Genomic DNA, 10436 nt, shown 5'->3' with positions numbered 1-10436 from the left:
AGAGAGGGATGCGGGGACGTTGGGCGTCCGGATGGAAAAGAACAGGACGGTTCAGCGCGGCAAGTTAGAGAAACCTATTTCAGGACCTTGGACAGAAGCAGCCGGGTGCGGTACCTGGAGACAGGCGGCAGGGGGGGGGGGGCAGCAAATAGCGAGACACTGAGCCCAGGTGCATGTGAAAGCTAGGGCCGCGACAGACAAGATAACACCAATTAAAGCCTTCAAGAACATCTGATGCCTTTATTGTTTGTTTTTTTTTCCAACTTCTGCACAATAAATATGTTAAGACAATACATGAAATAAACACTCTCTCTACATTTTTGTTTGACAGCAAAACACTGGATCATGCTGCACCATCTCTCTGCTTTGTACCCCTTTTAAAGAGAACAGAGAGACCGAGTTTAAAAAGTGCTTGGTGGATATGCCAGCAATCAAAGTGACAAGGGGTGCGGGATGACTGGCTAAGTATAAGTGATTCAAGCTGTAATTTTCCAGGAACTCATCCTTATTTTTCAGTATTGCAGACACTAACTTGAGCTAATCCATTCCAGTACGTAAGATCATGTACTTTTTTCGACAAAGATTCAAAAGGTACAAAAGCTGCCAGGGGAGGAGAAACTTCAAATAAAGAAAGGAATGAGGATTTTTTTTTTTTTTGAGCTTAGAACCATCTTAAGCAAACTCATAATTTAAAAAACATTGCACTGATTGTCTCAGCTGACATGTTGTTAAAACTTGACAACGGACTCGCGGAATACCATTCTCCATGGTTAAACCTCACTGAACAAATGTGATGTTGTAATGTCTCAAACATCACTTCTTCTTTACTACTCACACACAACCACTTTTGTACTTTTCGGCCATTTAAGCAATGGCTCCATTGTTTACTGAACGCGTACAATTATAAAAATCTTTGGATGCTTGATTATTAAAAGCTCCTTAGATGTTGAATACTCAAATAGATTCTATTTGTAAATTTCAGAATTGCATATTTAACCCAAAAAGGTCACAAACAATGAGACAGTTACTACCGATACAGAAAATGTGGCATGAGATGCTGGAGGTGCAAACAAGAGGTTTGTCAGAAGGATCCCTGTCCACATACAGACATTCACTCATAAATAACTAAAATTCACAGTAGTTTGCCCCTGAGGTATTAGCACATGGTGCAACTATTTAACCCAGCTGTAAGGACCAGTATCTCCACTTCCCAGCCGTCCTGCTACCTGCTGTAGTATCTTGGTACACTCCCTACTCTCTGGTCCGGCTCACTGCGTCCTCAGCTGGTCTCAGTCCTTACTGCCCTCTACTGAAACTGACGCTTTGCCCCCTGCTGCTGCTGCTGCTCACCTCCTTCCCTCGGAGGTAACTGACTGGGGTCGTCCACAAAGGGAATAGCTGGAGGGGAAAGAGGAATAGGAAAAGACAAAAGGGTTTGGTTGTCATGTTTGGTGTGGTAGCAGACTGTCTTCCGTGATTTCAATGGAGCATGCTTCTCTACACCTACATGGTTACACTGCATATATTGTCAATTTCTCCAGTTAAATTAATCTTTTTGGTGTGCTAACCTTTCCTCAGCCTGTCACATCCACTTCTCCAGTTAGGGAATTCCATCATTTCAGAAAACACCTTTCTCAGAGAAAATGTAACGACGGTAAGGTCTATTCACAGTAAAGAAATCTCATTGTATTCTGTGATGGATTTCGTCCTGCTCTCTCGAACTGATGTATTACGTATATGCACCATTGTAGCTCTGGATCTGCCTGAATCTGACCCAAAATTTTCTATGTTTTACCAGGTCTTCATCTACCTGGTACAATATGCTTTTTCCTTACAAAGCACTTGTTCATTTTGTTAACAAATAAAAATTATGATATTATTAATATATTATAAACAATAAAAAATAAAACACTGTTAGCTACCAGTTGCAGATTGTGTCGGCTCAGCAAAGGTTATAAACTGTTTATTAGCAATACTGCAGTGAAAATTCGGATAAACAGATTATGTACATTAATACCCGAGATTCTAAATACACTGCAGAAGTACTTTGAAGGACTAGATGATTTTATTATTTTTTTCTTTAAATAGAATTTGCAAAACTCATTCAGCTTCACTCACGATTCTGAAACTGTTGTGCTGTATATCGGGTAAGGAGGATCCCAAAACCCTCAATGAGAGCGAGCAAAATCCCCCCCATCATGGCAGAGCCCATCATAGCTAAGGGCCCACCTGGAGAAAAACACAAAATGAATGCATTCAGTCAACCTGGTGCGCTCAGTGACACGCCAAGGTGGTTTCAAGCTCAATGGTAAGATCAGTACTATATGGGCCTCTTCTTACTGCGTGCTGTCAGGATAGCTCCAGTCAGCGCACCACTTGTTATGGAGTTCCAAGGATCTTCTTTCCCTCTGAGGCGAACTAGGCCACAGTCGATTGTGGAGAAGAGCCCTCCCCATACAGCAAAGCTACCTGTAATACCACCAAAAACAAACCTGTGAGGGTTGGTAAGTCTGGGTCAGTATGTGCTTTCATTCTCAGACAATGAAATTATGACCCTCAGTAATTCTGAGAGAGGCCTTTGAGCACCCAAATATAAACAAATAAATAATTTTGCAAATAAATAACTTGATATGATACCCTCATGTTGTATGATGATCCATTACCATATTCAGTGGCTTCAGAAAGTATTCAGACCCCTTCCACTTTTTGCACACTTTATGGTGTTGTAGATTTAATTGTAAATGGATGAAATTATCATTTTTGCCCATAAATCATAGTCACTGACCTATGATGACACAGTGAAAACATGTTTTTAGAAAGGGCCATTACCAAATCTGCAACGCATTTCTAACAGCATGTTTTCACTTTGTCTCTATGGGTTACTGGGTGTAGATTTATGGCCAAAATGGCCATTTAAAATTAAATCTACAACACAATAAAGTGTGCAAAAGGTGAAGGCGTCCGAATACTTTATGAAGCCACCGTATAAAACCATGAGTCTTAGTAAAGTAAACATTTGATTAGCATTGGTACAAAACAAGACCTCCTCACCTCCAATCTGTGGAGCTCTTATTCTCACTGCATTTGCACTACCTCTCAGTCGGTGTCCGACACCCTGAAACATTAGAGCACTGTTCAGTTCTGCCTTTGAAAGCCTGACGTGAGCCTGAGAGCAAACAACTGTATTTGGAACTCACTGCAGGGGCGTTGCGAAAGCCTTTGATTGCCTGGAACACCCCTCCTCCAATTGCACCCATGGTGAAAGCACCGCCACAGTCATCCACTATCCTCCAGGGACTACAGGAAGGCATTAAGAAGAGAGGGAAGGAAATGAAAAGATTGGATAAATCATTTAACATCAAAAGTATATTTATATATATATATATATTGGATTGTGAAGTCAATATCCGATTTTTTAATTGACATCAAAGTCAAAATCAAAGTTTGAGTCATTACATCCGAAAATTATTTATATTTTTACTATTTCTGCACCATCATACAAATGCTGAAACAATTAGTTAATAAATCAACAGAATAATGATTGACAACATATTTAACAACTGATTTATAGATTTAGTCATTTATCAAGGAGAAATATCAGACATCCCATAAATACACACCCTCTGAAAATGAGAAAGCACAGCTATTCCCTCTTTTTTATCATTGTATATTCCGTCTCTTTGGAGTGTAATGTTTATTGGACAAAATAATCAATTAGAAGATGTTAAAAATAATTAATTAAAAAAAATTGGCACATTAAACAATGATGAAATAATTCCTAGTTTAGGTCCAACGTAGGCAAATATAAATTATTGTATTGTACAACTGTAGCCTGCAATTCACACAAAAAAAAAAGTTAGTGATTTAGTAAAGATTTATTTTAACATTCATAACCAGGCATTCTATCAAGACCCCTGCATGTATATACCAGCAATATCAAAGTCATAGTCACAGTGTCCTGGGAGCTGGTTCATGGTTTATCTTTAGTTCACATCGGTACTGTAGTCTGTCTCACTGTTGATCGGTGGAGGCTTGCTCAGATTCACAAATTTAAACTGAGTTATACAGCATATGGGGGGATTATTGTAGCAATATGATTTGTAAGTGTGTGCGTGTTGGGTTCTTTATTTAGATCCCTACTTGGCTACTGTATCACCGCGACTATTCTTCCTGGGGTCCATGTGCAAATGTAAACACTGACAAATACAAATGTGTGTGGATAGTTGAGAAACTGTGTGAGCCTGAGCTACAGACATATTGCCACACACATTTGGAGATATCAGACACAGCAGAAGCGTAGCAAAAGTCACATGTAAAAAGAGAATCGAGAGGCATACCCGTTGGAAATGAAGAAATATCAGTTTTTCCAGCTCTCAAAACTAAATACTTACATTTTTTCATTCATAATAATAGGGCACTTACATTCAGAATTGTTGAGTGTGTACATCTGCAAATTCTTCTAGACATGAACAAATCTTATTCACATTCACTAATTCGTGTACACATTTTAAAACCTCAGTGCACAGTTATGGTTTTGAATATGCAGTTACAAATCCCTGTACACATTTATAGAATCACGTACCCATTCACAAATCTCAGTGCACATGCACGTCGCACTACACATTCAGCGATTCCTGCAGGCATTCACAAATCTGAGCGCACACAAAGCTGCAAATTAAGCTACAGTGTCACAACTCTTCACCCACATCTGCAAATAATATTGCTACAACAACACCCCCATAGCTATACAATATTATATGAGTAACGTGTGAGTAAAATTTTGGAGTGTACTCTCTTCTTTTTACCATACCTTCTGCTTTTAAAAACAAAAAACAAAAAAAAAACAAAAAAAACCCCACTGACATATTCACATAAAATGCTGCTTAGGCTTGAACTAGTTGCTGTGGGAGCAGACCGTCCACAGCTTTATCTCTTTATATCCCCGGCCCTTCACTAAGCTAGCCGGCCGACTCAGTGCCACAGAGCCTCTCTGCCCTCACAACAACTTGCGTGGGACACTAAAAAGACGACACCATGCCCGACGTCGACTAACTTCGAGCAAGGAGAGAAAGGCAAACGTTTTAAAAACTAATCTCACCAAGGTTCACGGGCATACTCCTCCATGTTTGTTTGTCGTCAGGCGAACTGTGCAGCGTCATCACTGTGCGCGCCGTGTGCTGTTTTGGGAAGTCGTGTCGTGCACTCTTTGGATTTTCCTAAACCAGGTAAAGACGAAATGATTTAAATTGATTATTTTTTTTATAGAAAAGTGTAAGTTTATTATTTGTGTAGTTTATGTATGATTTCCTAGACGCACGTGTGTGTTTGCCGGTTTAATTTTTCAGCTGTTGCTATGGAATTACCGAGCGAGCGGTGCAACGACTTTGTTGAAATATGTGTCGTATGACTTCAAAATGCAGATTGTCTCCTGTTTTTTTCTGTCAAGAAACGTTTATCCAAACCAGAGCGACTTAGGGTAGCGTAGCTATACAAGCAAAAAACAAACAAACGGTTCACCGGGAGCCACAAAGGTACAAAAGCAGCATGCAGGAGGAGGACGACCTAGAACGACGCTGAAGCTGGCTTCCGATTAGGCAGTTTTAAGGGGAAAGCTGGTCCTTTTCTCACCTCTACACCACATCGGACCAGGTCCAGATCAAAATCCGGACTAGATTATCCCAGAGAAGCTAAAGACTCTTTAAAGAAACGCTTCCAAATATGAAAAAACCTTTCTTCTATTTGTCAAAATGCAAAAAAAAAAAAAAAAGGCTTTAATGCTGCGGTGAAATTAGTTAGAGGTGGGATAGTCAACAGCTCGGAAGACCTCTGGACGACCGGGGTTCGCAGTAACAGCTCACCCACCCCCCATGAGAACGTTACGTTAGGGAGCATCTCTAAATTACTGCTACACCCGCAGTTTTTCAATACCTCCACGTTGACTTGCATGAGATTACACCACTTAACACTAATTGTTAGTACTTTATTTAAATATATATATATTTTTTTTCAATAGCTTCCAGGTCGTGTGACCAAGTGGTCAAACTCTGTTCTAAAATGTGTGGCCCCAGGATAATTGTTCAGGGGAACCACAGCAATGTTGCCGTTGGACCACACTCTTATGGTTGCATGTGTCTTTAGCCCTGTTGCACCGTTACTGACTTTACCAGTACTTTCCATTGACAGTGGTAAAATAAGCAGCTACATGAATTTAGAGTTTAATACTACTAATAATTAATATTGTTAATACCACTAGGGCCGCAGCTGATTGTTAGTTTCATTATTTGATTTTGTTTTTCATTTATTTTGTGTGTTAATTTTTGCTTGGACAGTGCAAATGAACATCACTGTAAATGGTCCAGTGTCAGGCAAAAGCCTGATTTCAACTGTTGTCGCTTGGCCAGATGTTAAATTAGCCACTCAAGCAACAATAGAGCACAAAGCATGGAGAAAGCAGGCGATAACATGAATCAGCTGAACAGGATAAAAAGCTTAGAAGAGTGGGGAAAGCATCATGCAAAGTAGGACATGTACAATTTTAGCAATTAATACAAAGCAATACTAGGTGTTGTTGATTAATCTGTTGATTATTTTCTTAACTAATGTCCACTGCAGTTTCCCGGAGCTCCAGATCACGTCTTCAAATTGCTTGTTTTGTTCTCCAACAGCCCCAACCCCAAAAATAGTGAAAAAATAAAGAAAAAAGTAGAAAAAATAGTGAAAAACTGGCATTCACAATTTCTTAGACGCCACAGAAATGTCTTCAGTTTGCTCGATTTGTCTGACTAAAGCTTTAAGATTATCAATTTCCGGTCATGTCTGACCAAAAAAGACACCAAATCACCACATTTTAGAAGCTGGAGCGAGAGAATTTTTCAATCTTTGCTTGAAGAATGACTGAAGCGATTAATCGTTATCAAAATTAATACACTTTCTGTTGATTGACAAATTGATCAGTCATCTTATCATTTCAGTTTGACACACCACCAAACACCGTAGTTTGTGTTTGGTTTTTTTTTAAATCACTGTAGTGGTAAACTTTTAGTTATTTTTTTAAAAAACTACCTGCTGTAGCTGCACAGATAGATTACATGGGCATAATATTAATATTGGGCAGTATCAGCTGAAAAATTTAATTTGGTGTCAGTCCAGTATTCTTTTTATTTTCACTATTTGGGTGTTTAGGTAACTGTATATTTTTTGACGAAATCTATGTGTCCCTGCTTCCACTGGCTCTAGTCAGCAAGTAAAGGTTCCCGTCATGACTTAGTCCTCCCTCCTCTGTGTTTCAGGATGCCTCTACCTCCGGCACTGCTGGCCCGCTTGGCCAAGAGAGGGATTGTTAAACCGACGGAGCAAGGTAGAAGGAAATTTTTTTTTAAGAACACCCTGGGTCCGTAGCATTCAGACATTTTTCTTTATGCTTTATGCTTTCTTTATGTGTCATGTACTAATGTTTCTCCTCCAATTCATCCAGAGGCAGATGAGGAGATTATTGCTGAAGATTACGATGACAACAACGTAGATTATGAAGCCACAAGACTAGAGAATCTACCACCAAACTGGTACAAAGTGTTTGACCCCGCTTGGTACGTATATAATTGATTTCTACAATATGTTGTTACCGTTTACCGATATAACCGAGTCCAGTAACTCTCGTACCAGTTTCAGGAGATTGAAGTCCCATAAAATCGTATCTGTTTTTGCTCTGGTGTGTTTATTATATGGTTAAACTGAGACTCAAACCCAGCAGACTTTTTATAACAGCTTACACAGGAACATCAACCTCCTTCTGCCACTGACATAGCGTATTTAAAAATGTCTGTTTTTCCCGCTACATTATTTGTACTTGCAATAAATCTGGCCTCGTAGCCTGAATTATTAAGGGACTTTGTGATGAAAAGTGGTTCAAATGGCTGTGAAATAAAAACAGACTTTAAGAAAGAACATTTTGCAATAAGAACTGCTGGAATGAAATAAAAACGACACGCAATTAACTAATTTTCACTGTTAGTGAGGAAAAAACTTCATACGTGTAAACTGAGCAACGCCACTGCTACATGTATTTTTGGTTTTACGGTGCAGTATTTTGTTGTTTTATTGTCTTTCTAAGGACCACAATGGAAATCAGACATCCTGTCTTACTGTTTTTATCTTTAATGATTGTACTGCTACTACACCAACTACTGAGCTATAGTGTATGTTTAATCATCAGATAAATTCAATCAATCAGTTTCCTCATTAATATGTATCACAGATTATTATTTACATTATGGCTGCAAATTAATCTGTCTTATTTTCATTTCTTCTTCAAACCACAGTGGTCTTCCATACTACTGGAATGTGGAGACAGATTTGGTGGCTTGGCTGTCCCCGAATGACCCATCTGCAGTGCTGACAAAAGCTGCCAAGAAACTAAGAGGTATGACATTATAAAACCTCTATACTCTCCAACTTGTGTTGTGACCTCGTGATGTTTGCTAAGACGGAGCTAGCTGAGGGTGACTACATGGCTGTTGCTTGGTGGTTTGATCAACATGCTGTGCAGCTTCAGTCGGAGTTTGCTGTAGTCGGTTAGCATGCTGGTGGCGGGGGGGGCTGGAACACACTTTTGAGCCTTCTCTGTGCCATGGGACACCATGTTACTTTATTTGGTAAGACAGGTCAAGGGTCTTAATTCATAGGGGGAAAAAAATATGATACAGATATAAGGCTTGGTCTAAGCCACAGAGTATTAACTACTTGCTTGGGTGAGGGTAGGAGTTAAAAGCAGATTAAAGTATGTTAGGTCAGTTGCTGTCCTAACACCATGGACATCTGTTATACTTTTCATGTATGACTCAGAAAGCATTGTTGGTCTGATCTACATGTGGCAAGTCATCTCAGAATTAAGTTTTGTTGTTTTTTTTTTTTTCTTTGACCAAACTCTGGCAATGGTTTATTTTGTGACTATTGCCTTTATTTTATTTTTACGTTTTAGTTGATGGAGGAGGAGAAGAAAGAGTTGAGAGGCAGTTTGACAAGTCTGACAGAGAGCGAGAGCGGGACAGAGACAGAGAGCGGGAGAGGGAACGGGAAAGAGACCGAGAGAGGGATGACGGGAGGGACAGAGACAGAAGAAAGCAGAGGAGGGAAGACATTGCACCATACAGCAAGAGCAAAAGAGGTAATGTTTACATCTGTCACATACAACACAAGAATTTTCTTATTGATGATGCTTTTTACATGAATGGATGTTACATATTTATTTTCCTTTCAGGTAGAAAAGATGATGAGATGGACCCCATGGATCCAAGTGCTTATTCTGATGCCCCCAGGTACAGTATTTACAGTCATGAAAGGGGTACTCCAGCAATTTAGTACTGCACTTCCATAAAGATGGGAGTCTAGCGAGAGCCAGACTAAAACGAGAGAGAACAAAATCGAGGAAAGAGGCCAAGATATTGAATTTCTGTCCCTAGTGTGGATTAAGGTCAAACACACTTTTTTTGTCTTGTATTATTTTATCATCTAATGTAAATATAATATCTAGAAAGCTTCATCCAGAGAGGCGTCTCTATACAGTTCATATGGGTTAAACGTTCAAAAGCACTGGCTCATACATTTCCCATAATGCGTCTCAATGAATCCTTTGATTCAACCCTCCCTGCCTGATAAACCCCCATGTCTTTCAAACTCCACACCTCCCATCTTAATTGCAGGCTTTCTGTTGTAAATAGGTCTCCAAGATCAAACTGAAATAACCCCAATGAAATCTCTGTAACATCATTCAGGTTAGTTGTCACAGACTTAAAAAAAGCTCCTCCAGAGCCACAGAAGACATTCAACAGTTATCACAGGCTAAGTCGTACTAATCACGTCCAGTAAACCGATTTTGATGTGTAAAATTGGTGGAGTGCCCCTTTAAGGTACGATCATAATGTATTAAGCCAAACAGTTTCTTAAAACAAACATTCGTCTTTACAGGGGCACATGGTCAAGTGGCCTGCCCAAGCGTAATGAAGCAAAGACGGGTGCAGATACCACAGCGGCCGGGCCTCTGTTCCAGCAGCGGCCGTACCCCAGTCCGGGAGCCGTGCTTCGGGCTAACGCAGCGAACCAACTACCCAAGGAGTGAGCTGCACTCCAAGGGAGACAACAACCAACAGAGACGCAGCTATGTCATCCCTTTGCTCACATCTTAACATTTGCCATTACAGACTGACATCTCTTGAGTTTTCTTTTCAGTGTGAAATATGTGAACATGTCAGAAAATGGAGTGCTCAGCTTTTGTACCACCTGTGCATTCACACTCGTTAAATGTGTAGAACTGTTGTAAATATGTTTTTATATGACCGAAAGATTGACCCTCTAAATACCCCGTTTTTCAGGTATTTAGTGGGCGCCATTTGGTAATAAATTTAAAAGGATTACTGTGAAAATGACTAATTGCAACTTTT

General features: G+C 39.8%; 2 protein-coding genes across 3 annotated transcripts; one reads left to right on the top strand and one right to left on the bottom strand.

Annotated features, from left to right (window-relative positions):
* Nucleotides 1-224: 224 nt before the first annotated feature.
* Nucleotides 225-5881, bottom strand: timm17b (translocase of inner mitochondrial membrane 17 homolog B (yeast)). 2 transcript variants are annotated; one of them, XM_040152202.1, is made up of 7 exons: nucleotides 5364-5599; nucleotides 5099-5216; nucleotides 3198-3297; nucleotides 3052-3115; nucleotides 2341-2469; nucleotides 2119-2229; nucleotides 225-1398 (listed from the first exon to the last, which is right to left on the bottom strand). In XM_040152202.1, the coding sequence occupies exons 2-7, from the start codon at nucleotides 5122-5124 to the stop codon at nucleotides 1307-1309; spliced, it is 522 nt and encodes a 173-aa protein (XP_040008136.1). In that variant the 5' UTR covers nucleotides 5125-5216; nucleotides 5364-5599; the 3' UTR covers nucleotides 225-1306. The 2 variants fall into 2 exon arrangements, with proteins under 2 accessions (XP_040008136.1, XP_040008137.1); XM_040152203.1 differs by lacking the exons at nucleotides 5099-5216; nucleotides 5364-5599 and adding an exon at nucleotides 5629-5881.
* pqbp1 (polyglutamine binding protein 1) lies at nucleotides 4949-10418 on the top strand. Its single transcript, XM_040152201.1, has 7 exons — nucleotides 4949-5225; nucleotides 7290-7357; nucleotides 7475-7586; nucleotides 8319-8419; nucleotides 8978-9163; nucleotides 9257-9314; nucleotides 9964-10418. The coding sequence occupies exons 2-7, from the start codon at nucleotides 7291-7293 to the stop codon at nucleotides 10112-10114; spliced, it is 675 nt and encodes a 224-aa protein (XP_040008135.1). The 5' UTR covers nucleotides 4949-5225; nucleotide 7290; the 3' UTR covers nucleotides 10115-10418.
* The last annotated feature ends 18 nt before the right edge of the window (nucleotides 10419-10436 follow it).

The sequence above is a fragment of the Xiphias gladius genome, chromosome 18 (assembly GCF_016859285.1).
Source record: "Xiphias gladius isolate SHS-SW01 ecotype Sanya breed wild chromosome 18, ASM1685928v1, whole genome shotgun sequence".
In the NCBI taxonomy this organism is placed as follows: Eukaryota; Metazoa; Chordata; class Actinopteri; order Istiophoriformes; family Xiphiidae; genus Xiphias; species Xiphias gladius.
The sequence above is the reverse complement of the archived record's forward strand: the minus strand, read 5'-3'. Positions and strand labels throughout refer to the sequence as shown.